Genomic DNA, 26,336 nt, shown 5'->3' on the forward strand with positions numbered 1-26,336 from the left:
TAAAAATTGTAATCGTTGCATCTCCAGATTATAGAGCTTTCATTTAATATTTGGTGCCTTTAAACCAGGTATTATGCTGTTCAGGTAACTAGATATAAACACATAACAGTTTACTCTTTTGTTCCTGTAGCTCAATAGGTAGAACATTGTGTTAGCATAATTATAAATGTAAAAACAAGTCAGGTTTGCATTGCTAGAAGTTGCTCAAAAACATTTGTTTCAGGGTGAACACAGAAGGTCATGACAATGCACTGTGTTGTCAATAGTTTGCTATGACTTATCTGGAATATCTTAAGTTTTGATGGGAAAGAGATGTGAAGATGCAGCTGTTGTGTTAAATCTATGTGAAATAAAGTGTGCGATGTTAAAGTTTGTGAGAGTGCAGAGCAAAAAACCTTTGGGAAACCCTCGAGACAACATTTTTCTAACTTCATCAATCTGTCAACATTTCCTCTTGTTAGACATCACAGTAAAGCTCTATACTGAGAGGAAATGATTTACTCAAACACTGGGAATGCAGCGTTGAAGATGTTTTGAAACTGGACTTCCGTGATCTAATGATGCCTCATTATCATATTTGTTTTGTCGTGACCTCTCGGGGTCATGTGACCTGCAGATTTGGGAGGGGTCAGAGTCTGGAACAGAATCGTGTATTTGAGCTGATCCGGGTGACATGATTGATGGATCAGTATCCAAAAATGAAAAAAATAAAAAATGCATTCTCAGATGTTTTGATCTCTAATGGGGGTTAAACCTTAATTTTCTGAATGTACAGAGACCTCCATGGTATCTTTATATTTGAGTGATTTTAGTTTGCCAGTGTTACATGTACATCGTCTTTAGATCTATCACATATAAGAGCATAAGATCAAACTCTTTTGGGTTTGATGCATATAATTACTGATTTGCATATTTGTTTATATCAAATCCAGGTTGATTTTGCTTAAATGAGATTACGACCAGTCATTACCAAACCTTATGACCCTTTACATCTTAGTATTGTCCTTGTTTTTCATCTCATGTTTGTGCCTGCGGTTCAGAAATATTATTACCACGTCGATTATATTCAATGCCAAATCATCATCATGCAAAGTTTTCCATGGGCTCAAACATGAGATATCTCATTGTGAATGATTAACTTGCATGGCACTGTGTTGTGATTTCATCACGTCATGCTGAATCAACACATATCTGGTCTCTTAGTAACAGAGACAAGTTTAGTCAGATACATGTCGTGAAAACCTTTTATAATCATTTAAGCAGGTTGAATCAGAGATGTTGTGTCTTAACTGGTTTTGGCTTGTTTAGCATTGCATGAATTGTTACATTTATTCAAAGACATAAGTCGAAAGCTCTGATGGAAAGCTAGTGAGATGCCAAGACGGCTGTAAGTGTATCATATAGTGGACACTTAATAGCTATGTTTCCATCCAACTGTTCTTATGTGCTTTTTGGGATATTGCATAAAAACATGCTGGATGGAAACACCAAGATGCACACAAAGAAACATATGCACTCAATTAAGTCTGATAAATTTCTTATCCGATAGGAAAACATGCACATAATCTAAAAAGGAAACATGTTAACCGGTTGAATCTCTAGATTCACATTAAAATTCTTGTGACTTTGCATAATGCATGGCAGGAATTTATCTCTAAAAGCATGGAGCACTTTAATTTATTATATATAAAGGATTTAATACAGTGGTTTCACCTGCTTTTCTTACTAATTTTTAATGCCAGTTTTGTAGGAAGTGGTGATTTTGTTCTCAACTCATTTCACAATGTTTTATGCAATATTACAATTTTGAGAATGTGTTTATTATGCAACTGTGGATGGAAAATAGCTAATGTGAAGGCAAAGATGGCAACAGAGTAAAATTTCATATTTGGGGTAATTTTCAGAATATATGTTAAGAGGTCATTGCACATCAGGGCAGCTGAATTGTGTGACGTCCCGGCCAGCAGTGATTAACAGAGGAAGGAAACAGTAGATGTCCATGAGCTGTGTTCCTGTCTGTCTAATCTTCAACTGCTCCTTTTTTGGTAACACACTGGATGGTGTGATTGCAGCCTGACTTTCACAAATCAGTCGTGCGTTAACAATAGAGTTGTGATATTTCATTTCTTCTACTGATTGTCATGCTTGGATAAAGTTTCCTCACCATCGGTCCAGGTTCTGTCTCTCTGGTCGGGTGTCAAACCCCCTTCCCATCACCCCATAACCTTAGAAAGCCTTCTGCTTTGTGTCAGCTTGACATTTGATACTTGCACTGAACAAATCACTCTAATTTTAGTTTGATTCCCCGATGGGCGCTCCTTTAACCTCACTTCACATTACGGCACACAGAAAGGACTGGAATGTCTTTGTAGCGTTGGAACATGGCGTTTAGTGTCCGTGACTGGATTACATACATGTTCGGTGTGCATTTGGGTATTTGGGAGTGGTATCGTTTGATTGCCAGATTCCATTCAGAACAATATTTAGATGCACATAAGCAGAAAGTTTTGCTTTGGAGAATGAATGGATTTCATTGAGCCACATCGGCCTTAGATTGCCAGAGACGAAACTAATATGTTTGATGAATAGCTTTTAGGATTCCATGAAGGCTTTTGGTTTGATATTATAATAGCCTGTGAGCTCAAAGCCATGACTAATGGTGTAAATATAAATGTGCCGCATTGAACTGTTTAGAAAGTAGTTGAAGTAAAAATGAAAGTTCTGTCACGATTTATTGTAGCTTCATTTAATGCATAGGTTAGCAAAGGGGTGGAAAGTTTCTGGTAGATTTCCGAAAAATTTCCATGGGAACTTAATAATATGAGGAATTTTGGAAATATTCCAAATTGGAAACTCAAAAGGAATTTATGGGAATTATTTGGAAATTTAAGGTAATTTATATAAACTATATAAACATTTTGTTTGGTTATAAGCAGACACGCATGCAAGGTAATACAACTATTTAAACACAGTTATAAACAAATGTATGTAATTTACGTGAATACATGCAAAGATGGACATTTTGAAATTATTTTGTGTGCAGGATTAAAGAAATGATCTGTGCATGTTATGAAAGAATGCAAATACATGCAGGGGGTGTGGCCTCAACGCTCCTTCAGTAAGCAGTGTGCTGTGTGCATGTGAATGAAGAATGTGCAGAAAAAAACTCAACTAAAAACTTGTTGTTTTAAACATAATTATGCAGCAAGATAAAAAAAAAACTAAATTTAAGTTCCCTATTAAAGGCAATTCTGCAATCTATTTAAATTCCCAGTTTATTCCCATTAATTTCCCATATATTCCAGTTAATTCCCATGAAAAGTTTCCAACCTTGAAAATGCCCAGAATTTTGCAACCCTAGTAATGCATGCGTCATATGCCCTTACAATGGTTTTATTGTCCTTTAAGTATGGCATTTTAATTCACTATAGAGTACATTTTTCTCTTTTAAATCTCTTTGTGAATATGAACCTCGTAGGTCCAGTTGTTGTTCTGTCCAGGATCCAGTGGTTTGACTGGCCATGTTTTAAGTTCTTGGGAGTTGGTGTACGGTGCCCGCAGCTCAGAATATTTTCACTAAAAGGTTATGGTGGCTTTCGACGATAAAAGTCAAGTAAAGCCCTGTGGGTTTGACTTTAAAGAGCATAGATGTTTTGTGGTTCTTCCTAACTTGTCATTTTTGGGAGCAAACACACAGAGGCCAATTGTAACACAGACAGACACATTACTGTAACTGTTTTTTTTACATCTCCAACATTTAAAGCTGTAGAACAGATGTTGGGTTAAGGTTTAGTGCGTTGTGTTGTACTTACTGCAGTGCTAACCGAATGCATGATATTCTTTTTAGATGTTGAATATTATATGGCTGTACTGTTTATAATCTGCCCTTGTCCACTTTAATATTTTGTTATTCGGTAGCATAAAGGCTTTTGATTAATGGGAGCAGTTTTATAGCACTTCTTGACTGGTTGTGTGTACTAGGGCTGCAACAACTAATTGATAAAATCTATTAATTAAATCTATCAGTAATAATCGATTATGAAATTTGTTGTTTGAGATTTCCTCTGTTTGTAGTAGATTTACTCTGTTACCCACACATATTTTAGCTCTTTCAGAGTCGATCTATTGACTCCCATGTAAACAAATCACTTCATATCAGTTGTTTGGGGATGGATCTATGTCACGTGTGTTTTTGGTTTGTACATGATCTGTGTGATAATATAGAACAAGAGCGTACTCTTTCAGCAGTTTCATGAACTCATACCCATGTAAACAGGTCAATAGAGATGTTTAAGAAACAAGAAGGTGGTTTTGTTGCAACCTGTCAGTTTTGGCATCTGCATAGTTTGACTTTATCAAGTGAATGTTTCAGCAAATTACTGTAATGTTACTGGCATCAGATGCCTATAATCACTATAATAATTTCTCTTTTTCACACACACATTTATTCTTTTGAGAGACTGAGGTAAAGCAACCTCTTCCAGTTTCATGCCAATTTCATTTCAAAGAAAGTTCAACTATTGTGAACTGTGAATTATTCATATATTTAGTCCAGATGTGAACACCATGGTGCTGTAACTTCAGTGGTTTATAGCAGCTTTGTGCTTGTGAAGGTCACATTTCTCCTTCAACCTGAACTGATTGTAAGATTTTTGATTATTTGAACCATTCAGGTTTCTCTTTGATCTAATAATAAAATATATTTACAGGAACATTTCTAAACCATTCTCTTTATAATTTATAATACCAAATATGGTGAGGACTATTGAGAAAATTCTGACTTTATTATATGTAATGGGATGTTTTCCTGGATAGGGTTTAGTTTAATCCAGGACTAGAGGCCTTAGTTATATTAGAACTTTACAAACAAACTCTAAAAAAAAATGGTGTGCATCTTCAGACAAAGCAATGGCACTGATATGTGTTAAGATAGGTCAGTGCAAGATGTTTTAAAAATAAATCAGCTGAAACATTCATTTTAGTCAGGGACTCGGATAAACCCTATCTGGGAAACCAGATCCCAGATCACAAAAATCATCCATTCAGATGTAATTCCCAGTGAAGATAAACACTAGTTACTAAGACAAGTATCAGTATTACTGTTGCTTCTTTTATAAAAAATATTTCCTCATTCAGCGTCAGGTATGTTTAGGAAGGTTATGTTTTGCAGTTTTAAGTGATTGAATGATTTTTTTAACAATGCAAAGAATTTTCTTAGATAGCATTAAACTCTTAGTCCAATCTTCATAATGAGATGATCTGGTTTTAATCCTGAAATAAATGAAAGCTCATCTATCATGTCACGCTGGCTCTCTCTTCACTCTCTGATGATTTATAGCTTCTGTGGGTTTAAGAGCGTTTGGGGTTGTTGGCTGGATGAATGTGTGGTGGATGTGAAGTAGCTCTCATATTTTGCTTTTGTTTAGACTGGGCAAATAAAAAAAGGTTTAGCGGTTAGCGTGTGTTCCAAAGGGAACAAACACACTAATGAAAAAAATGTCTAGTTTAGGATAATGGAGATGCCAAATGGAGATGTAAATGTAAGCATCAGATGCTCGTGTTTCCTATTGCATTTTCCATTTTTTTTACCTTGACAGTTTAAATTGTAGTCTGTTAAAATCATTATTCAAGTACCCGGATTATTATACACTAAAAGTGTGTATTATGTTGGAAACTGTTGTATTGTTTCTGGTTTGCTCTGGACTGGAGACCAATGCTGGGTTTCCATCCAAACGTGAAGTGAATCTTCTTTGTCAAGTACAGGTTGTTCGAGCGAATGACGGTGGTATTGGTAACCAACGGTGAATAAAACAAGACACGCTTAGATGGCATGTAAATGGAGACTGCAGTTAGTTACGATTAGGCAAGTTATTATTTTACTAGCAGTGCAGCTTGTAATTGTAAAACTGAATGCACAGAAGAAGGAATGCAGAGTTTTTGATGCAGGCACTAACAGCAAGGGCATTTAAGATGATCAAGCGCCATATATGGTAAAGACAATGACAGCTGATATAGCTAGACAATCAGTTATGCCGGTTTAATGTTTACTACGTCAGAATTTATTCAAATAAATGCAATTCCATATTCCATTATTCACATTTACACTTTTTCACATACGGCAAAAACCACCTCAAGCGAGCGTAAAAACATTTAGCCAATTAAGGGATTTTTATTTGAAATTTGTTTCTTATGCGAGACTTCAAAATGTGCATAAAATCAGGGTGACGAAAACCCAGCTAGTATTACATGTCCAGCAGACCATATTTAGTCTATAGTTGGAAGGTATTTTTAACATTTCGCTTCTGTACTGTGGCTCTGTTTTATGTTTCCGGGTCATCAGAGACTCGACAGATTCATAGGGCTGTTGACCTGCAGTCATTAACAGAAACAACACACAAACACACACACTTCAAAGTAGAGCTTGTGTTTTCCTCTCTTATGTTATTACTAGGGGTGTAAATCAGACAGTTCATTGTATTACATTGCATCTAAAGACTGCTTTTTGTGCATTTAGTTCTCTGTTGTTTAATTTCAAGATATTTTATTCTTTCGCAAGTTTCCTCTACATCACTCATCTCAGGGATTCCCAAGGCTCTTAAAGTTCTGCGCACATGCATAGTTTTCAAAAACAGACCTTTAATACAAACTAAAGATATGAAATGGACTTTGTATATATTTAGAATGACGGATATAGAATGCACTGCATGTTGCTTGCTTATTTTGTTTAAAAGTCTACACGTCATACTAACTAGGAACTATGTTGCTAACCACAGCTGTCCAACTGATATTTGGACTGACTCAGTTTAAGAGCACTTTATTTTGAGATCTGTTAAAATAAAGGTGAAAGTGCATTGTTTAATCATTTTTTTCAAAATGAAAATAAAGGGTTTTTAATACAGAAAATTATTATATTTCTAGAAAGATAATCGGAATCAACAAAACTTCTGGTATCGGCAGGTCACACCTACAGAAAAAACGGAAATCGGAATCGTAGTAAATTGCAATCGGTGCATCTCTGATGTACACCCAAGGTGGAAATGCCGCACAACACAAAGTGGGTGTATAGTAGTGTCAGCTGAGACACATGTGTGTCAGTGAAACGGTTGCTTATATTTGTAGTCCCCTTACTTTTATTATTGTAAGCAAGTTCACAACAGAGCAATATTAATAGACTGATGGGTTGCAGTGGATAACATCACATCGTTTAAAAGTTAAATTTAGTGGAACGATCACTTTACTCATAATAATGTTTATTATAAGATGAAGAGAACTTGAAGATTGTTGATAAGTTGTTGCCCTCAACATTTTTAGCTCACACGGAGACTGAAGTTTGTTGGACTCAAACTCGTGGTTTCTTTGCCAAAGGTTTTCCCTCAGGGCCTCAGAGAGGACGATTGAAATGCTGATGGGCTTTACTCTGAATGAAACTTTTCTAGTCTTCACATTTTTGAGATGTCTGCTCACTGGAGAGTTGTGTGGCCGTTTGCTTGAGTGCTTTGTGTTTTTGGTTGCCTTATAAGGAGCAGAAGGATTTCTCAGAAAGAGACGTCGTGTCATTGTGTCGAACATTCGGAGAACGTTTTAGGTTTCAGGGTGAACCAGGTGTTTCACTGAGAGACCTCTTTTGTCTGTTACATAACAGACAAACACTGAAAGTCCTGTTGTGTTTCGAGATGAAATCATGCTTTAACGCTGATATATCGCACATAAAACTAAATATACACATTTCATTTAGATTTTAAAATATATTCAATGCTAAATGGAAATGTTAACATGTTTTTTTCCATGTTGACTTTGAGCAGATGATGATGATCATTAAAAATCATTCTGTGTAATTTGACTTCAGTTTGATTTCTTTGACTGTGGTTAATTTATCTCATCAGAGACACAGATGGAAGCGTTTGGTTGTTCTTCATGTAGAAACCAAAGCAAAGATTTGTGTCCTGTTTAGCATAACTCGCATCTCTGGTTGGCACTTCTTCTTCTCCTTCTCCTCATTCTTCTTCTTCTCCTTCTTCTTCTCTTTCTCCTCCTTTTTGTCCTTCTTTTACTACTTCTTCATCTTCTCCTCCTCCTTCTCCTCCTCCTCTTTCTCTTTCTCCTCCTTTTTCTCCTCCTCCTCTTTCTCCTCCTTTTTCTCCTTCTCCTGCTCCTTTTCCTTCTCCTCCTCATCCTTCTCTTTCTCCTCCTTTTTCTACTTCTCCTGCTCCTTCTTCTTCTCCTTTTTCTCGTCCTCTTTCTCCTCCTCCTCCTTCTTCTTCTCTTTCTCCTCCTTTTTCTCCTTCTTCTTTTACTCCTTCTTCTCCTTGTCGTCCTCCTTCTTCTCCTTCTCCTCCTCATTCTTCTTTTTCTCCTCCTCCATCTTCTTCTCCTTCTCTTTCTCCTCCTTTTTCTCCTTCTCCTGCTCCTTTTTCTTCTCCTTTTTCTCTCGTCCTCCTCCTCCTCCTTCTTCTCCTGATGGTTGTCGTGACTGCTCTACTGTTTTTGGACTCATCTGTCATTGCACTTAGGCTGTGATTACATGAGGCTCTGTGACACCCTCACATGACCATGAAAGGACCATGACCACAGAATTTCGGTATCATAGCTGAGCAACCGATCATTAGTGTTTACTGCCCGATATAAAACCAGCGCTTTGGAGCGGAGCAGCTATCCCCCAGCGCAGCTTCTGTGGTGCTGCCAAGTGGAAGAGAGCTCAGATCTCATCTGCCAAACATATGTAATGAAAAACGGTTGGCTTCATTTTGTTCCTAACAAAGGATGTTTGTCTTGTTTGTTTCATTTCAGGTGAGATCAAATGCTCCACAGTTTACCACACATTTCCTTACTGGTAATCCATGCAGTTTGTTAAAAGGTGGAAACTCATTTCTCTTTTAAAAACGAGGGTTGTTTTTTACGTCCTCCCATTTTTCAGACTTTAGTTTTAGTTTCTCTGCAAAATTATTAAGCTCAAGGTTCAGTGCAAAGCAGAATTTGCTTTTCAAGGACTACAGAGAACGGCTGGTTGTGATGCTAGGACATGTTAAAAGAAAACGAAGACTTTTTGTGTGTAGATGTTTTCTGTGGAAAATGTATTATTGCTTTGGGTTTCTAAAGCTGAGGTTAAATTTATAGTGTTAATAAAAGATATTAGTGCTGTCAGTGGTAAAGAGCATGTTTTTAATGTAACTCTGTATGAATTTACTGTAGGTACTGTTCATCTGACTTCTCATCATCTGGTTGTTCTTCTGTTGTTGGGTCTCTATGGAGCGTTAAATCAGATTAAGACTTTGTGATAAAGTGTTTTTTTGTAGATGAGTGTGTGTGACTCTGTCAGACTGGCCGTGGTTTTTGTTCTCAGGATATTTGAGTTGTGTGACCTCTTGTAGTTTCTGCTGCTCAAATAATTGATGTGGCATATTTTACTGCTCATGTCAAGATGAAAGACCTTTCACAATTTTCCTTTTGCCCACAGTTTTCATTCCTTCACCCCGCCGGTGACGTTACGCCCCACTATTGGTTGAATTTGATATACACATTCGGATGCACTCATGCCCTGAGGCATTTCCATAGCGTCACTACGGTGACGCAGCATGAGTTCCTCAAAAGTTGTTTTATTGAGTCCTGGAATCAAGTCTGTTTGTGTCATCTCCCTCTTTCAGTTTTTTTCTACCGTTGACAGAAATGAAGTTGTTGTGTTGTTTTATTTCATTCATTGTGTCTTTGATCTGTATAAGCTGGACAACATTGAGTTAAAGTTTTCTATGTAGAGACAACCATAGTTGGATTACAAACCCAGATCTTTATTAGTTTTAAGAACTTCCTGCATATCTTGTTAAAATGCTTCATTCTATCACAGATAAAAGTGTATATGCAAAACATGATGATGCATGAATGATGCAGTTAAGTGAAATGGGTTTAAGAGGTACTTCACAGCTTTAGTTTAATGTTGTTGTTTAACAGGTATGAAGTGAAGTGAACTTCATGATAAGTGCTGAATGATTGATATTCGTCATGCATCGTTCTGTAATTCATCACATACACATCTGCATCTGACATCTTCCTGTCCAGACACATAAAGACTTTGTCTCATTTCATATACACTACTGTACTGTACTGTACTAACACACCCTGTGATTCAGAGTTTTAACACAATCATAGATTGTGAAACAGATATTTAACTCTTAAGAAACTCTACTGAAGCTGGCAGCTGATAAAAATGTTGAAAAGTGACTCTCATGATTTAAATGAGACCGGCTCTGCTCTAAATGACCGGAACGCTTCTTACAGATCGGCTCACCTTTTGACAGACCGGCTGTCCCCCCACAGACCAGCTCTCCTTCAATAGACCAGCTCTCCTTCTTATAGACCGGCTCTCCACTGACAGACCTACTCTCCTCTTGATAGACCAGACCGGTTCTGCTCTGATAGACCGGCCCTTTGAAAATCTTCACAGGATTGTGAAACAGGGTACCCGCGGAGTCTTAAAAGTCTTGAAAAAGTATTGAATTTCATTTTCCCATATTAAGGCCTTAAAAGGTATTGAATTTCACCTCAAAGTCTTGAATTTTTCACGGAGGTCTTAATTTTTCAAATGATCAATAGATTTATATGCTGTTATTTCAGACACAAAACTCGCGTGCACAAAAACCACGCGCGAGCGACAGATACGAGCGCAGAACACTATCCATGTTTGGAAAAGAATCTTAGCGAGCGCGCAGAACACTATCCACGCGTGGGAAAGCATTCTCGCGTGTTCACAGAAAACGTCCTCACGAGAGCGCACCTCTGTTCAAAGCGCACAAATGCAGTCACGCGAGCAAAGTAAAAAGTTAAGTAAAAAGGCTGGGATGATAAAGTAAAGGGTGGGATGAGCGCTCGTTCGACTCTCCCTATGCACTCGCAGCTGCACAACACGCACTTGCTCGATCAAGTTGACTTTGGGACTGTGGGGCGGGACAATGACGGGTGTCCTCGCACATGTGATCGGTTGTTTGATTTAATCAGTGACACACACAATCTTCTGTTCCACAATGTCTCTAGTAAATCTAGGTAGAGAAGACACGTTTTAATATGATCATTATGTCGAGAAGGTAATTTATATGTTAAACAATAGTCTTGTGTGATCCATGCAATAATAAGCTGCAACAATAACGCAAATTTGAAAGCTATTATATATTTTGTTTACTGTTTAATTAGATAATATCAATTTGCAATACATACTATACACTCTAAAAAACAAACGGTGCTATATAGCACCAAAACAGTTGCTTTGGATCGTAACGATAGAAGAACCATTTTTAGTGCCATATAGCACCGGTGAAGAACCAGTGAAGCACCAGTGAAGCACCAGTGAAGCACCTGTGTAGAACCATATAGTGCTATGTAGAACCATATGTGGTGCTATATGGCCCCTATATGGTTCTACACTGGTTCTACACTGGTGCTTCACTGGTGCTTCACTGGTGCTTCACTGGTGCTTCACTGGTTCTTCACCGGTGCTATATGGCACTAAAATGGTTCTTCTATCGTTACGATCCAAAGCAATTGTTTTGGTGCTATATAGCACCGTTTGTTTTTTTAGAGTGTAGGCTACATATTTACATTGTAACACTAAGTTAGCATTAGAAAACTTTAGTATGGTCCTGTATAAAGATTAACAAAAAAGATTGACAGAAATATATCTATATATGAGCTTGTGTCCAGTTTTTTGTTTGGTGCAGTGAACAGATCTCTTGTCTTTTTAGCGTCAAAATAGCATTACATTTTAATTTGTTGTTGTGTTTAATGGGTTTTTGTTTTTTATTTGCCATAATATGGTTAATTTTGTTTGTCAGTATTGTTCTGGTTCAGAGCATTACTGATTAGTGGTATTAGATGTTGTTATTTCTTAACTATATTAAACAGCAAAAAATTAATACCTTAAAATTGGTGTTATTGTTTGGTTTGCATCTTATTTCATGGATCAAACAAGGCTATTTTTTTAACATAAATTACCTTATCCGACATAATGGTCATATTAAAACGTGGGGGGCTGCACAAGATAAAGAGGAGGGCTGCTTGTGGCCCCTGGCCCTCCAGTTGCCCATCCCTGATTTAGGAATTTTCAAATTTACAATAAATATACATTTAAATCTATTTGATTGTTGGTTTTGATTGTTGGGTAAAGATAAGGGTTAGGCCGTTTGGGCCTCGGGCTCAGCCTTTCAGAGGCATGTTGTCATGAATGTTCAAACACTTGTAAATAGTAATTTTGTGAGGTATATAACGTTATTTAAAATGATTTATTCTACCTGAATGGGTGCGATGTAGGTATTAAATTTCATTTGAAGTGGTATTAAAAAGGTCTTAAAAAGCCTTGAATTTAGGTTTGACAATCCTGGGGGTACCCTGTGAAAGCTGTTAGTTTGATTTATGGCGTAAATCATTCAAGTTAAAGCTCTGCTATTTACCGGCTGTAGTTGTTGAGTTTATTAGCCCAGACAAGACGATAAGCCCCCTGTTAAAGCCTGTTAGTAGTCGTCTGATAAAGAAACAGCACTTCATTGTCTCAAGCAATGTATTTAAAGCCAGTAATAAATGAAATGCATCTACTTAAGGTTATGTTTCACTTGCTGAAGGTCTCACCACACACCCATAGATCCGTCTTCATCATCCGTCTGATGCTCTTCAGTTGTCTTCAAAAAGAGGGTGAAGGGTCATTGTTAGTGTTAAGACTTTTAGTTCCTCGGCTTCTGTGCACACCTGATGTATTTTTATATTTTTCTATCACTCACTGGTTTACTTAATGTTCTTGAATGTTATCTTGTCTCATTGTGTAACTCTTATCTTGTTTATGTTTTGTGTAGCTTACAGATGGAGGAAAGGCGGCTAAAGCTAAAATCAGTGTGGGTGACACTGTGCTTTCTATCGATGGGATCGCCACTAATGCCATGACACATCTGGAGGCCCAAAATAAAATTAAAGCCTGTACGGGAAACCTCAGCCTGTCACTGATGAGGTACGAGAACTCTCGCTCACTTTCTCTCTTTCACACACATTCAGTTTGAGTTTCAGAGATAAACTGTGGACACATCTGAAAACTAAATGTTTTATCCAGAATGTTTTATTAAAGCTCATTGTTCTTCAGATAAGATCAGGGATTGTGTAGTTATGACAGCAGATCCTCCAGACGGAGAAGAGCTGTTTAGGTAACAGAGGTCTCGTACCTCCAGGGTTTTTTTTCTCTTGACCAGGCACGCAAGATCTAATGCACTCAAGATGTTTGGGTTTTTGTCATGTTGTAGCCTGTTTTTATGAGCCTCTCGGTGCACATCAGCACTGTTTGTTCCTCTATCTGAAGAGGTTTGAGAGATTGACACAATCTTTTCAGTTTCGGTATGGACCGTGAGGTCACACGTGAGCTGAAAGAATAATTTAGGGCGAAATGAAAACTCCCTTTTGTCATTTCCAAACCGTATGACCTTTTATTTCTTTGGAAGACGTTTTAGATTTGAGAACTGCAATGTTTCCTGTTTCACACACAGAAGATGAATGATATGAACTACTCTGTCATGATGACATGTTTGTATTATTTTTTACACTTGACACTTTTGTTTCCTATTTCAAAGAATACTTTAATTTACTCACCCCCATGTCATCCGAGATGTTTATGTCTTGCTTTCTTTTTTTGAGGAAAACATTCCAGGATTTTTCTCTATATAGTGGACTTTAGTGGACCTCAACCGTTTGCAATTTCACTTTAATTAAAAATGTTTGAATACTTTTAATTTTATAGTTTTTTTAATATATAGTACTTAAGTCTGATCAGCGAAAATAAACTGCTTCCTTTAAATTTAAATGTTTAATTCCCATATATTTTATAATATAGTATTTAATCTAAAATATATTTTCTGTAGATTCATCTATAGTCCCTTTCACACATACAGTCTTTACTGGTAATTTACTGGTAAACTGCAGTTAACATGTCATGTGTGAACAGAACCTTTCCGGTAAATCAGTGCTCCCAATTTACCAGTAAGACAGGTTGTAAGATTAACGGTAATTTGCCGGTAAGCGCTGTGTGTGAACGAAAAATATAGCATTACCGGCATTAAGATGACGTCAGACCGCGCTGCCAGATCGGGCGGGCCAATCAGAAAGTTTTTTATACAGGTGACGCGGTTTCCCCCAGACTGTTTACGGATGTTTCCACACACATGTTGCTTAAAAGTTGAGCACACCTGAAGTTAACATCCACATTTCTTCACCAAAGTTGTTTAAAACAGCTTACCATCTAATTGCCAAATTGCCGATGTCCTTAGCACACCATCTGTGAAGCCTAATGTGCAAACGCGCAGGTTCCGTTTGACGCCGCCTAACGCAATGTTGTTTGGTCACGAGCAACTTCGCGACCGCTTGCCACAGATGTGAAAACAACAAAATACGGACCGTGGATATTACAGTTTTTTTCGATTGCTAAACGCCAGTGGGCACAACTGGAGTCACATGTGCAAAACTCTAACTACAGTCTGCACAGCAGCAGTTCATGTGGACCAAACTCTAGTTCGTTTTTCATTGTTTGAACACAGTTTTCAAAACTTTACACACTTATCCCATGACTTTAATCACAACCTGCACAACACTGTGGATTTACAGCACTTTGTTCAAATGCTAACACACTGCTGTCAAAACTGTGAATCACACATTCAAAACACAATTGATTTCAGCCTTGTGCCTTTCAAACACTGCTGATTGCAATTTCATATAAATATAAATTTCAATTTCATATATGTATTTCATTTATATATAATATTACCTTTCATGTACTTTAAGTTTCTACCTTTTTTCTCATTACTGTAATTCCGTAAATTACTACAGACAACTGAAGCAAACTGCTAATTTTCATTTACCCTAAAAAATTATGATGTTCTAAAAAAAATATTGTGATAAATCAATAAATAAATCATTCTTTAAAGAAAACATTACTTGGTGTGACATCACTGAAATTGTAAAAACTGTAAAGATATAAAGTCAGTATTTTGTGTATTGGTGTTTGATGTTAGTGTTTTTCCTCTCAGTGTGTTGTGAGTGACAGTGTGTGTTATCTCAGTGAGGGTTGTGTTTAGTGTTTGGCTGCACGGAGCTGTTTTGAGCCATATGTTAAGAGTTGTGCTCAGGTGACTTTTGGTAGTGCAGACTGTAGTTAGAGTTTTGCACATGTAGCTCCAGTTGTGCCCACTGTCATTTAGCAATCGAAAAAAACTGTAAGTCATAACCCGCCGTTTACAAATACGACACGGACGGAGCTCGCCGGCCGCGCGCCACAGGTAACTTCCGCTTTCTCTCCGAATTTACCGGTATTTTGATACTGATGTGTGAATGATGTCTTACTGGTAAAAAGACGGAACGTCACTGCATGTGTGAACAGCACATTTTTGTATTTACTGGTAAATTCATTCTGGTAAATTCGTGGTAATTTACCAGAATTACTGTGTGAAAGAGGCTTATGTCTGGCTCTTTCTGTAAGGGATTTTTTTCACTGGGTTTTTCTCTTGGGAGTTTTTTTCAATCCCGTGGGACTCAAGCTGACATTGGCTTAACTTTGGACTCTTCTATACATTACATTATTACACTCAAAAAAAACAAACGGTGCTATATAGCACCAAAACAATTGCTTTGGATCGTAACGATAGAAGAACCATTTTAGTGCCATATAGCACCGGTGAAGAACCAGTGAAGCACCAGTGAAGCACCAGTGAAGCACCAGTGAAGCACCAGTGTAGAACCATATAGGGGCCATATAGCACCACATATGGTTCTACATAGCACTATATGGTTCTACACAGGTGCTTCACTGGTGCTTCACTGGTGCTTCACTGGTTCTTCACCGGTGCTATATGGCACTAAAAATGGTTCTTCTATCGTTACGATGCAAAGCAACTGTTTTGGTGCTATATAGCACCGTTTGTTTTTTAGAGTGTACTACGCTCGCTAGTACAGTTTAAGCTGCTGTACTCTGCTTCGTAAATTCATACTCTGTTGTCCACCAATTTTTCTGTGTTTTCTCCTGCATTTATTAATGTAAATCTGCTTTGGAACAATTAAACATTTGTGAAAAGTGCTATATAATAAATAAAATTTAATTGAAATTGCAGCTTCAAAGAACTCTAAATGATCCCAACCGAGGCATAAGGGTCCTTCATTAAAACTGTAAACCGTTGAGGTCCACTAATGTCCACTATATGGAGCAAAATCCTGGAATGTTATCCTCAAAAAACTGAATTTCTTCTCGACTGAACAAAGAAAAACATAAACATCTTGGATGACATGGGGGTGAGGAAATGATCGATTTTTTTATGAAAGTGTAGTAATCCTTTAGTGTCAGTGTATAGAAATTATCTTCTATAACAAAGAAAAAAGTGTAGGTGAATAAATGATTTTAGTTTTTAGATGTGCAAGACTAGTATAGTTTTTTATGTAGCATTTTGTATTATAATTTGACTCTCATTACAGTCAATAGAAAGATTGGTAGTCTGGAGTCGTGGACTCTGTGGAAGGAAATATAGAGATTGTAAAATAGCTCTGGAATCTTCCATTCAAGTCTTGGAGTTATTCAGCATCTGCAAAAATCATCAAAGACACGAGGCACTTAAATCTTCACGATTAAGATAACATTGTGTTTAAAAGAGATGAACGTTTGCACAGACTCCCAAAGAGCCATTTGAACTTCATCCACCCAGAACACCGCCGTACTCTCATCTTAACCATAACTCATCTCTCTCGCTATGAAACCTCTTCTCTATACCACTGACTGTATGTCTGAGATATTAAATCACACTCGCATACAGATGCTTTTAAAAGACAGGTAACCTAAATATTCCTTCTTCATACTAAATAAATACGTTTACATGCAACCGAATAATCCGTTAGTAATTGTATTGATGGTTCGTTTGGATTAAAAAGCCTTCACGTAAACACCTTAATCAATACGATGGAGATTGATTGGATGCAAATTTCGATCATATTAAAAGGGGTGGTGTAGTATACCGACCATCAGTAGAAAGTACACATCATGTACACACGTGATTCCTTGTATTTTCTCAATCGGATGCAAAAATGCCTTGTGAACATGCGCAAAATAATTGTGCTTAAATTTACATCTTATATTTACCTCTTATTTACATTTCACTTGATTCTCGTCACAGAAATAAGCAATAGCAAGGCAATGCATGTTTGAAGCCCTGAATATGATCAGTCAAATCTGTTTTCATGACTTTAATAGTTTCTGGTGTCCTGTGGTTACTCGTGTCTGTCAGAAGAACACTTAAAGATGATGAAACATCTCAGACGGCAGTCAAACCACACGCTATTCTGCACTGAATACATCGCACAGGTCTGCATGTGTCCCAAACCATTTTTTTTTCCATTTTTATGTCAGTTCAGCAGGACCGAAGGTACGAGATTGCTGTAGACCACATGCACTTCTCTCTCTCTCTCTTATTTTCTTAAGGTTGTTTCCAGCCCAGATGCAAAAAGCTCCGTTTAAAATATGTGTACGGAGCGGCGCCTGAGGTTTGCGGTAGCTGCTCATTGACTCTGTAATTTAAACAACAACATCATTATTTTTTGCATTAGAGCGATGAGAATGATTTTTTATTTTTTTGCATGACGTTCGTGAGGGATTGGGTGGGAGGGGTTGTTTGTGGAAACTTTAAGGTACATTCTGTGAAGCCATCAGGAGTCTGAAGAGTCCATCTTCTTTCCTGTGTTGAATTTCTCTCATCTCAAGTGTAGCGTACAGATGTGAAGAGGGTCATTACAGAAGAACAAAGAAGAGTTCTGTGGGGTTTCTAGAAACACAGTGAGACCGCATGAGTCTTCACCCACAGCCCACATGAACTTTGTCTTCACCTCTTACTCTACACATTTACTCACTGATTACTCTGCATTCTCAGAAATAATGCTACAAAAGCTTTAACTGGGGGGGTGCCCTTCATGTTTAAGTGCTATAATTGGGTCCCAGTGATTCTATCAACCTAGAAAATGTGAAAAAAACAACGCAGTAACTTAGTTTTGGTAAATCATTCTCTGCAAGCAGGTGAAAAAATAGATCAGTAAAATGTTGCTCCCCTTGTGATGTCAGAAGGGGATTTTATTATAATAATACCGCCCCTTAATCTGCACTATCCAACCACGGCAACAGAGTGAAAAAATAATTGACAGCCCAATTGAGTTTTAATTTCATCAAACCACCATTATGGTGATCAGTGTTTGCATTTCTGTGGCTCGTTTACATTTTAAAGTACACACCCCAAAACGGCACATTTTTGCTCACACCTACAAAGTGACAATTTAAAAAGCTAAAACTTCACATATGTACTCTGGAGACACCAAATGTTTATTTTACATCTTAAAAAAGTCTTATTAAATGTCCCCTTCAAGCGCATTTCCTTTAAAAATTACTTAAATAACTTAAGCGTTATTTTCAAAATATCGACAAAACATTGTGAACTGAAAGTGTGTTCATTGATTGTGTTTAGGTAAACAGTTTTACTCCGATTATGCTTAATTATGCGTTATAAAAACTGATAACGTGTGGGGTCATGTAAATGCGTAAAACAGGTTTCTTTTATCGGGTAAAGACTGTAAAAGGTGTAAGCAAAAACTGATCGGCACGGGTAGTTTTTTGCTTATTACCCCGAATCGCATTGCATGTCAACATCTTAACTGGCTTTCTCTCAGTTTTGTTCATGTGCGCATGTCTCCACCTGTGAAAGATTAACCTCACACGTGGAAGTAAGCATGAAAGTCTGTGCTCATCCCGAAAATAAAAGCTTTAATTTCAACTTGTTTTTTGAAGGTATGTCAACTTATTGCAAGCAAGCGCAGTTTTCTGCATAGCCTATATGTTAACTCTTTCCCTGCCATTTATGGTCAATTACAGTTTTTTTCGATTGCTAAACGACAGTGGGCACAACTGGAGCTACATGTGCAAAACTCTAACTACAGTCTGCAATACCAAAAGTCACATGAGCACAACTCTTAACACATGGCTCAAAACAGCTCCGTGCAGCCAAACACTAAACACAACCCTCACTGAGATAACACACACTGTCACTCACAACACACTGAGAGGAAAAACACTAACATCAAACAGCAATACACGAAATACAAACTTTATATCTTTACAGTTTTAACAATTTCAGTGATGTCACACCAAGTAATGTTTTCTTTAAAGAATGATTTATTTATTGATTTATCACATTATTTTTTTAGAACACCATAATTTTTTAAGGTAAATGAAAATTAGCAGTTTGCTTCAGTTGTCTGTAGTAATTTACGGAATTACAGTAATGAGAAAAAAAGGTAGAAACTTAAAGTACATGAAAGGTAATATTATATATAAATGAAATACATATATGAAATTGAAATTTATATTTATATGAAATTGCAATCAGCAGTGTTTGAAAGGCACAAGGCTGAAATCAATTGTGTTTTGAATGTGTGATTCACAGTTTTGACAGCAGTGTGTTAGCATTTGAACAAAGTGCTGTAAATCCACAGTGTTGTGCAGGTTGTGATTAAAGTCATGGGATAAGTGTGTAAAGTTTTGAAAACTGTGTTCAAGCAATGAAAAACGAACTAGAGTTTGGTCCACATGAACTGCTGCTGTGCAGACTGTAGTTAGAGTTTTGCACATGTGACTCCAGTTGTGCCCACTGGCGTTTAGCAATCGAAAAAAGTTTTTCTGGCAATCCGTATTTCCGCTATTATCCACAAAGTGGCGCTCTTACCCATCTTCTAAAACTCGGAAGTATTCCCTTATGGCAAAAAGTTCAAACTCTGTGTATGTTTTGATCATTGTACTGAATCTGATCTCTATCAAAAGTCCTTCATAAAAATGCAATTATCTCAGCTTTTTGCTCAAAATTGGGTATTTTTTTTAGAAATCTACCCAAATTTTTTTCTGTGAAAGCAGAGGGTGGCAACTTTTGGCGGGGAAAAGTTAATTTGCATGTAAACAGGTCTCTATAATAGATTTCTGCTGTTCTCTGGGATGAATCCTTTAGATTCCTTCTCGGTTTGTGACACTTCAGTGTTAAGTTTAGACATGAATAATAATAATAATCATTTCTGGTTATTGTTTGAGGAGTTGCTCTTCTAGGCTGACCAGTTGAGACACAAAGTTCAAAACAACCCTTTTAGCAACAAACCAGAACCGTCTGCCTAAGACCAGCAAATCAGTGTAGGCTGGTTTTGACGTTTTTCTTTAGCTGAGATTAGCCTGAGTTTTTTTTTTTTGTAGTGCCTTTGACCTCTTTTTTCCAGAATCTTGTGAAAATTACTTGAATAGTTTATATGTGGTGCTGTATGTTTAGTTTAAAACGTCGCTGTATAATATTCCATCTCATCGTCCAGTAATAAATGGTGTTTTATTTGTCAGATGGTTTATTTCCACCTGTGGTGATTTATGAATCTCTGGAATGTTGTTTTGTATCTGGTAGTTGTGTCTCGACTTTACCCAGTGAATGATATGAAAATCCATTTTCTCCACATACCTTCTGTACGTGTGCAGGTATTTAACACGCGAGCTGGAAGTGTTTTAAAGTAGAATAACAGGTGACCTGCTCTGTTCCTCTGGGATTTAATCATATTTCTCCTCAGTCTGTAGAGGATCTGTTATAGACATTAGAAAATGTGTGTGTGTGTGTGTGTGTGTGTGTGTGTGTGTGTGTGTGTGTAATAAGAGGAAATCAGTTTCAGAAGCTAATATTCTGATCCCTGCTGGGCCGATGGCTTTCATTAACATTCAGACATCAGTTTTAACAAATAGATGCCGTAGTGCCTGAACTTTCTGCCAAATATAAGAGCTACCAAAGTTACTACTGCAGTGTTATAGTTCATCAATAAGATACTGTATTAGAAGATTGTGAATAATCACAGCTAAAGATTAGTCATGTGAAGTAAAGTGTCCATATTTATAATTTATTTACAACGTAAAGTGCCTTTGTAAAGTCTTTCCCTGCAATTGATGAGTTATCTTGTTAAATAAGAGACAACATTTCCCTGTCAATGACGAGTTTTTACATCAATCTATATTTCTGCTATTATCCACCAGGTGTCGCTCTAAACACTAAAGCATCCACTGATCTAAAAACAGTAAAAACTCTGTGTATGTTTTGATCATCGCTCTGAATCTGATCTCTAATAAAAGTCCTTTATAAAAATGCAATTATCTTAGGTTTTTGTGGAAATTTTTTAATTTTGAAGAAACCAAACCACATTTGAGAGTTGATAAAAGAGAACTAATGAAGGTAGAATGAAACGATGAAATGGTTTTTGTGTTTGTTCTTTCATTTGATATATTGTATATTTATATTGTTGTACCTTTTGTCTTTGTTTTGGAAAGTTATCATCCTTTGGCCCACAGCAGATGTGTTTAAATATTTACTGCGTAACAGTGGAAACAGTGAGGGAAGTGTGATTGTCTATTTTGTTTGTGTTTATGTGTGTGTGTGTTTGTGTGTGTGTGTGTGTGTGTGTGTGTGTGTGTGTGTGTGTGTTTCTGTGTTTGTTTGCTTACGTGTGCGTGTTCAATGTGTTTCTGTGCTGTATGTCTGAAGGTTACTTTCATCCGGATGTGCTTATGAAACATTACACAGCACGAGTGTCAGTGTACAGGACAGCAAACACACACACACACACACACACACACACACACACACACACACACACACACACACACACACACACGCACACACTGAACACACACACGGCCTGTGAATCAGCTCACTCACTAAACATGTGTCATCACCAAAACCAGACGCTATTTAAAATGTAATAAATGTCATTTATCAACAACAGACATATAATACAGCGCTCATAGCTGTCAGTAAATTAAACAGAGCGGACATCAGATGTTGTTGACGGTTTTTCGTCTGTTTCTGGGACATACAGTAATGAATGATCATGTGGACTCACGTCAGCTTAAATGAAATGTGAATGACATAATGTCTTGTCAATAAAGCACTGTAAATAAAACAATTAAACTGTTCTGATGTACAGAAGCTACACCCGCTGTAGGTAAAACATCACAGAACAAGGGCCGTTCACTCTTTAACAATAACTATATTAGCCTCCACATCACTGGATGATTACAATAACTTTATGTTAATTTGCTCACGTGCGCAGTACTACTCGCACAAACCATTTACCCTCAACGGCATTACCTAATATTGCATATTTCCTTTTTTTAAATCACAATTATTTACATGTCAATGAATATGTAAATATGCTGTTCTTGTTTTATTTACACAGCAGGTAACCAGCAACACGCTGGATTTGCATAACTAAACCGTGAATCTAGTAGTTTGTGTAATCTAACTTCTTTACTGTTATTTTATGTACCTCAGCAATGAGCTTCTCCACAGTGTCATCTCTCTTTTCAAATGTGCGTGCACTTGAAGTTCAAAAAGATTTAATTTGCTGTCAATAGTTTATCGTTCGTCACTTGGAAAAAATGGCTCATAAAGTGATCCTAATGATATTGTTTATTGTATCTTTAGTTGTGGTGTAACTTTCTCCATTCTCTTAAAAACTGTTTTCTTTATGACGTGAATAGCCCTTTTTATATAGTGTTACTGTTGCCAAAGTTACAAATATTTACTAGTTAAAGAGTTTAATGTTCATAATCAACTTTCATTGTTCTCTTCTGACCCGATCATTGACATGTGTTGTGTTGTGTTGGTGGGACTCATACTTTATAAACCCCACAGCATCATAAAACCATCTGACATGTTATTTAACTGACCTAATGTCACAATCTGTTTATTTATCTAGAAATGAGACACTTGATGTTTAAGATGGTATCTGTATGTGACCCTGTCAACTTCCACACCGTCTGCTTCCCGTCTCTCTCTCTCTCTATTGTCCGAGCGTTCATTGTTTTCTCATGGAGTGCTCCACCTTTACCCTTATTGTGAGGTGAACGTTCAGCTGACTGAAGCTCTTGAGAAAAATCCACTGGTCTTGCAAAACCGCTCGCTAGCGTCTTCCTAATATGGAAGAGCTTGAGAACGGGAGTGGCGTTCCCGAACAGTTTACACAGCAGTTTCTCTGTTTGTCGCCTGTTGAGTTGACAGAGGTCATTTATGAGCAATGTGACCTCGTACTGCGTTTCACGTTGATTAATGAAGTCAAATGAAAGAGTCTAGACAGAAATCTTCTTATACGTGAGAACTTAACAACTTGTTTATTTATACAGTCATATTTAGCATTGTTTAATTCACATGATGATGAATTTATGATGAGAACGCCACTGGATTTATGTCATTACAGACAGACACTGGATGTCATCAGTCAACCTTTAAACTTCATTACTGATAAGATCATATTGTGTTTTATGTTTATCATGTAATCATTCACTGCACAAAATTACTTTCTTATTTAGTATTTTTTGTCTTGTTTTCGGTACAAATATCTAAAAATTCTTTAATCAAGATGTATTTTCTTGATGAGCAAAATTACCTACAAAAATAAGTCTAGTTTTTAGACAAACAAATATAAAGTACATTTGTGCTTAAAATAAGCAAAAAACAAATAATATCTGCCAATGGGGTATTTAAGAAAAGAAGTTTATTTTTTAGACACATAAATAAAAAATTTATGTACATTTTTGCCTAAACAAGCAAAAAAAAAAAAATTCTACTGGGGTAAGAAAAAAAAATCTTTATAAAAAGTTGACTTTTTTTAAACACTAAATTCAAGAAATATTTTCTTACCCCTTTGGCAGATTATTTTTGCTTGTTTGTAGTACAGAGTGACTAAGTGTTTCTCAGTTTTTTATCCCTTTGCCTTTATGTCAATAACTGATGTGGCCCTCAAGTGAAAAAAGTTTTGCCCACTTCTGCTTTACATGTTTTTATTGAATGATTTAAGAAGTTATTTCTTTATCGCTGAACTGATATTGACTCTCTGCACTGCAAAAAATGATTTTCAAGACAACATTTTTTTTATTATTTTTGTCTTGTTTTCAGTAAAAACAATCTAAAAATTCTTAAATGAAGATGCTTTTTCTTGATGAGCAAAACGACCCAAGAAAATAAGTCTAGTTTTTAGACCAAAACTATCAAATGTAAGTGATTTTGTGCATAAAAAAAAAAAAAATCTGCCATTGGGGTAAGCAAAAAAATCTTGAACATTTTTCTTAAACACTAAATTCAAGAAAAATTAGCTTACCCCATTGGCAGATTTTTTGCTTGTTTTATGCACAAAATCACTTAAATTGGATATTTTTGGTCTAAAAACTAGACTTACTTTCTTGGGTCGTTTTGCTCATCAAGAAAAAGCATCTTAATTTAATAATTTTTTGATATTTTTCCTGAAAACAAGACAAATACTAAGAATTTTTTTCTTGAAAATAATTTTTTGCAGTGTACAAAGACAGACAAAGATCTGGTGTGTGTGTCAGTGAAACCTGTGTTGTATTTGTTGTGATTGTATGTGATGTCTGATAGTAAATCTGTGTTTTTTCTCTTTGCAGATCTTCCGGTGGTTCAAAGGTACGTACAGATCAACTTACATACAGTATGAGGTCACTGTGTTAATATATAACATCAGGTCCTAATCAGGTGTGAGCAAGACGTCTGTTTTATCTGACCTGAACTGTGTCTTTACTCAGCTGACACTGAGCCCTCATCTCTGCTTAAAGGCACAGAAACAATCAGGGAATTGAGCCAATCACATCGCTTGTTGTAAACGTCATGTGACTGATCGATCTGTTTTAGAACTACTTGTAGTTATTAAAAAAAATATCATCTTTAGTTTAATTCAAAACATTATGGGGTGGTTTCCCAAACAGCTTATTAGCTTAAGACAGTACTAGACCTTAGTTTAAATAGGAATTATAACTAGTTTTAACAAACATGCCCTACTTAAAACATTACTTGTGTGCATTTTGAGTCAAAACAAAGGGCACTGATGTATTTTAAGATATGTAAGTGCAAGTTGTTTTCAGTTTGGACGGCTCTTACATTTATTTTAGTCTAGGACTAGTCTAAACCCTGTCCGGGAAACTGCCCCTAAGAGGTTTAAGTTTTGACGCGTCACACCTGGTTAGGACGCAGTATAATGCTGCATGTTTGAAATGCATGACCTGTTGCATGGGACGGTTGAACCGCTTTCCCTCTTTACAGTTTACTTACTGAAATACACTGCAGTTTAATGAATTATTTTCAGAGAAATGTAGTATGAAACATCATAGAGCAGGTACATTAACGTTTGCACTGCAAAAAATTACTTTCTTACTTAGTAGTTTTGTCTTGTTTTCAGTACAAATATCTTAATATCTATTAAATCAAGATGCATTTTTTGATGAGCAAAATTACCTATGAAAATAAGTCTAGTTTTTAGACAAACAAATATAAAATGTAAGTACATTTTGGCTTAAAATTAGCAAAAAAAGTCTGCCAAATTTTTCTTTTTTTTTAGAGATTTTTTTTCTTATATCAGTGCAGATTTATTTGCTTGTTTTAAGCACAAATTCACTTACATTTTATATTTTTTTGTTCAAAAACTAGACTTATTTTCTTAGATAATTTTGCTCATAAAAAATGCATCTTGATTTAATAATTTTTGATATTTATACTGAAAACAAGACAAAGTAAGAAAGTAATTTTTCAGTGTAGAGGGATTTATCTAAAGTGACATCCAGTACAATAGCGAGGAAAAACTGCAAAGTGATTTGTCAGAGGAAATCAGAGTCTTTTTCAGCTTTGTCTCGCATTGATTATTACAGAGAAAACCTGTGACTTCAGTTAAATTTAAGATTGAAATCTGTATTCAGTGTAGTGCTTTTTGGTCAAATAAAAAAGTAATTTAGCAAATTAATCTTTACAAAAGCTAATTCTGTAATCACAAACTACATGGACAATCATTGGCAGTCATGAAGGCTTTTCAATTCGATTGAGCCATCAATACGATTACAAACGGATTATTTGGTTGCATGTAAACGTATTTACTGAAATGCAGATATCTGATGAATGAAGTATATTTTAATGCTGTTATGAGGGAACTGCATGTGTTTGCTGTGGCTTGAGCACGTGTTGCATGTGTTTTAGGAGGAACCACTGGAGATTATAAAACCTGTGCCCATCAGCCAACCATCTGCACCCAGCACAACCTCCACCAGCTCTGCCAACCTCACCCCGGGCAGCAACCCCTACAATAAAACCGCACGGCCCTTCGGAGGAGCCGCTAGTACTGTGAGATCAGTCAGCCCGTCCTTGAGTCCCACGCCTCCCATGGCACCCAAAGCCTCCATCCCCTCGGCCACCTCCGCTTTTACGCCAGCAGCTCCGTCTCAGCAGCCTCCCCAG

At 36.7% G+C, this 26,336-nt stretch overlaps 1 protein-coding gene across 3 annotated transcripts in view; it reads left to right on the forward strand.

Moving 5' to 3' along the window:
* Nucleotides 1-26,336, forward strand: part of pdlim5b (PDZ and LIM domain 5b) — a 61,764-nt gene that overhangs the window by 10,073 nt on the left and 25,355 nt on the right. For 2 of the 3 annotated variants that reach the window (XM_065264420.2, XM_065264411.1), the window contains exons 3-5: nt 12,828-12,979; nt 24,503-24,521; nt 26,079-26,336. The exon at nt 26,079-26,336 is cut by the window's right edge and continues 281 nt beyond it. In XM_065264420.2, coding sequence (XP_065120492.1) covers nt 12,828-12,979; nt 24,503-24,521; nt 26,079-26,336 — 429 coding nt within the window. The remainder of the gene's footprint in view (nt 1-12,827; nt 12,980-24,502; nt 24,522-26,078) is intronic. The other variant, XM_065264427.1, reaches the window with a different exon arrangement.

Source organism: Paramisgurnus dabryanus, chromosome 10, assembly GCF_030506205.2.
Source record: "Paramisgurnus dabryanus chromosome 10, PD_genome_1.1, whole genome shotgun sequence".
In the NCBI taxonomy this organism is placed as follows: domain Eukaryota; kingdom Metazoa; phylum Chordata; class Actinopteri; order Cypriniformes; family Cobitidae; genus Paramisgurnus; species Paramisgurnus dabryanus.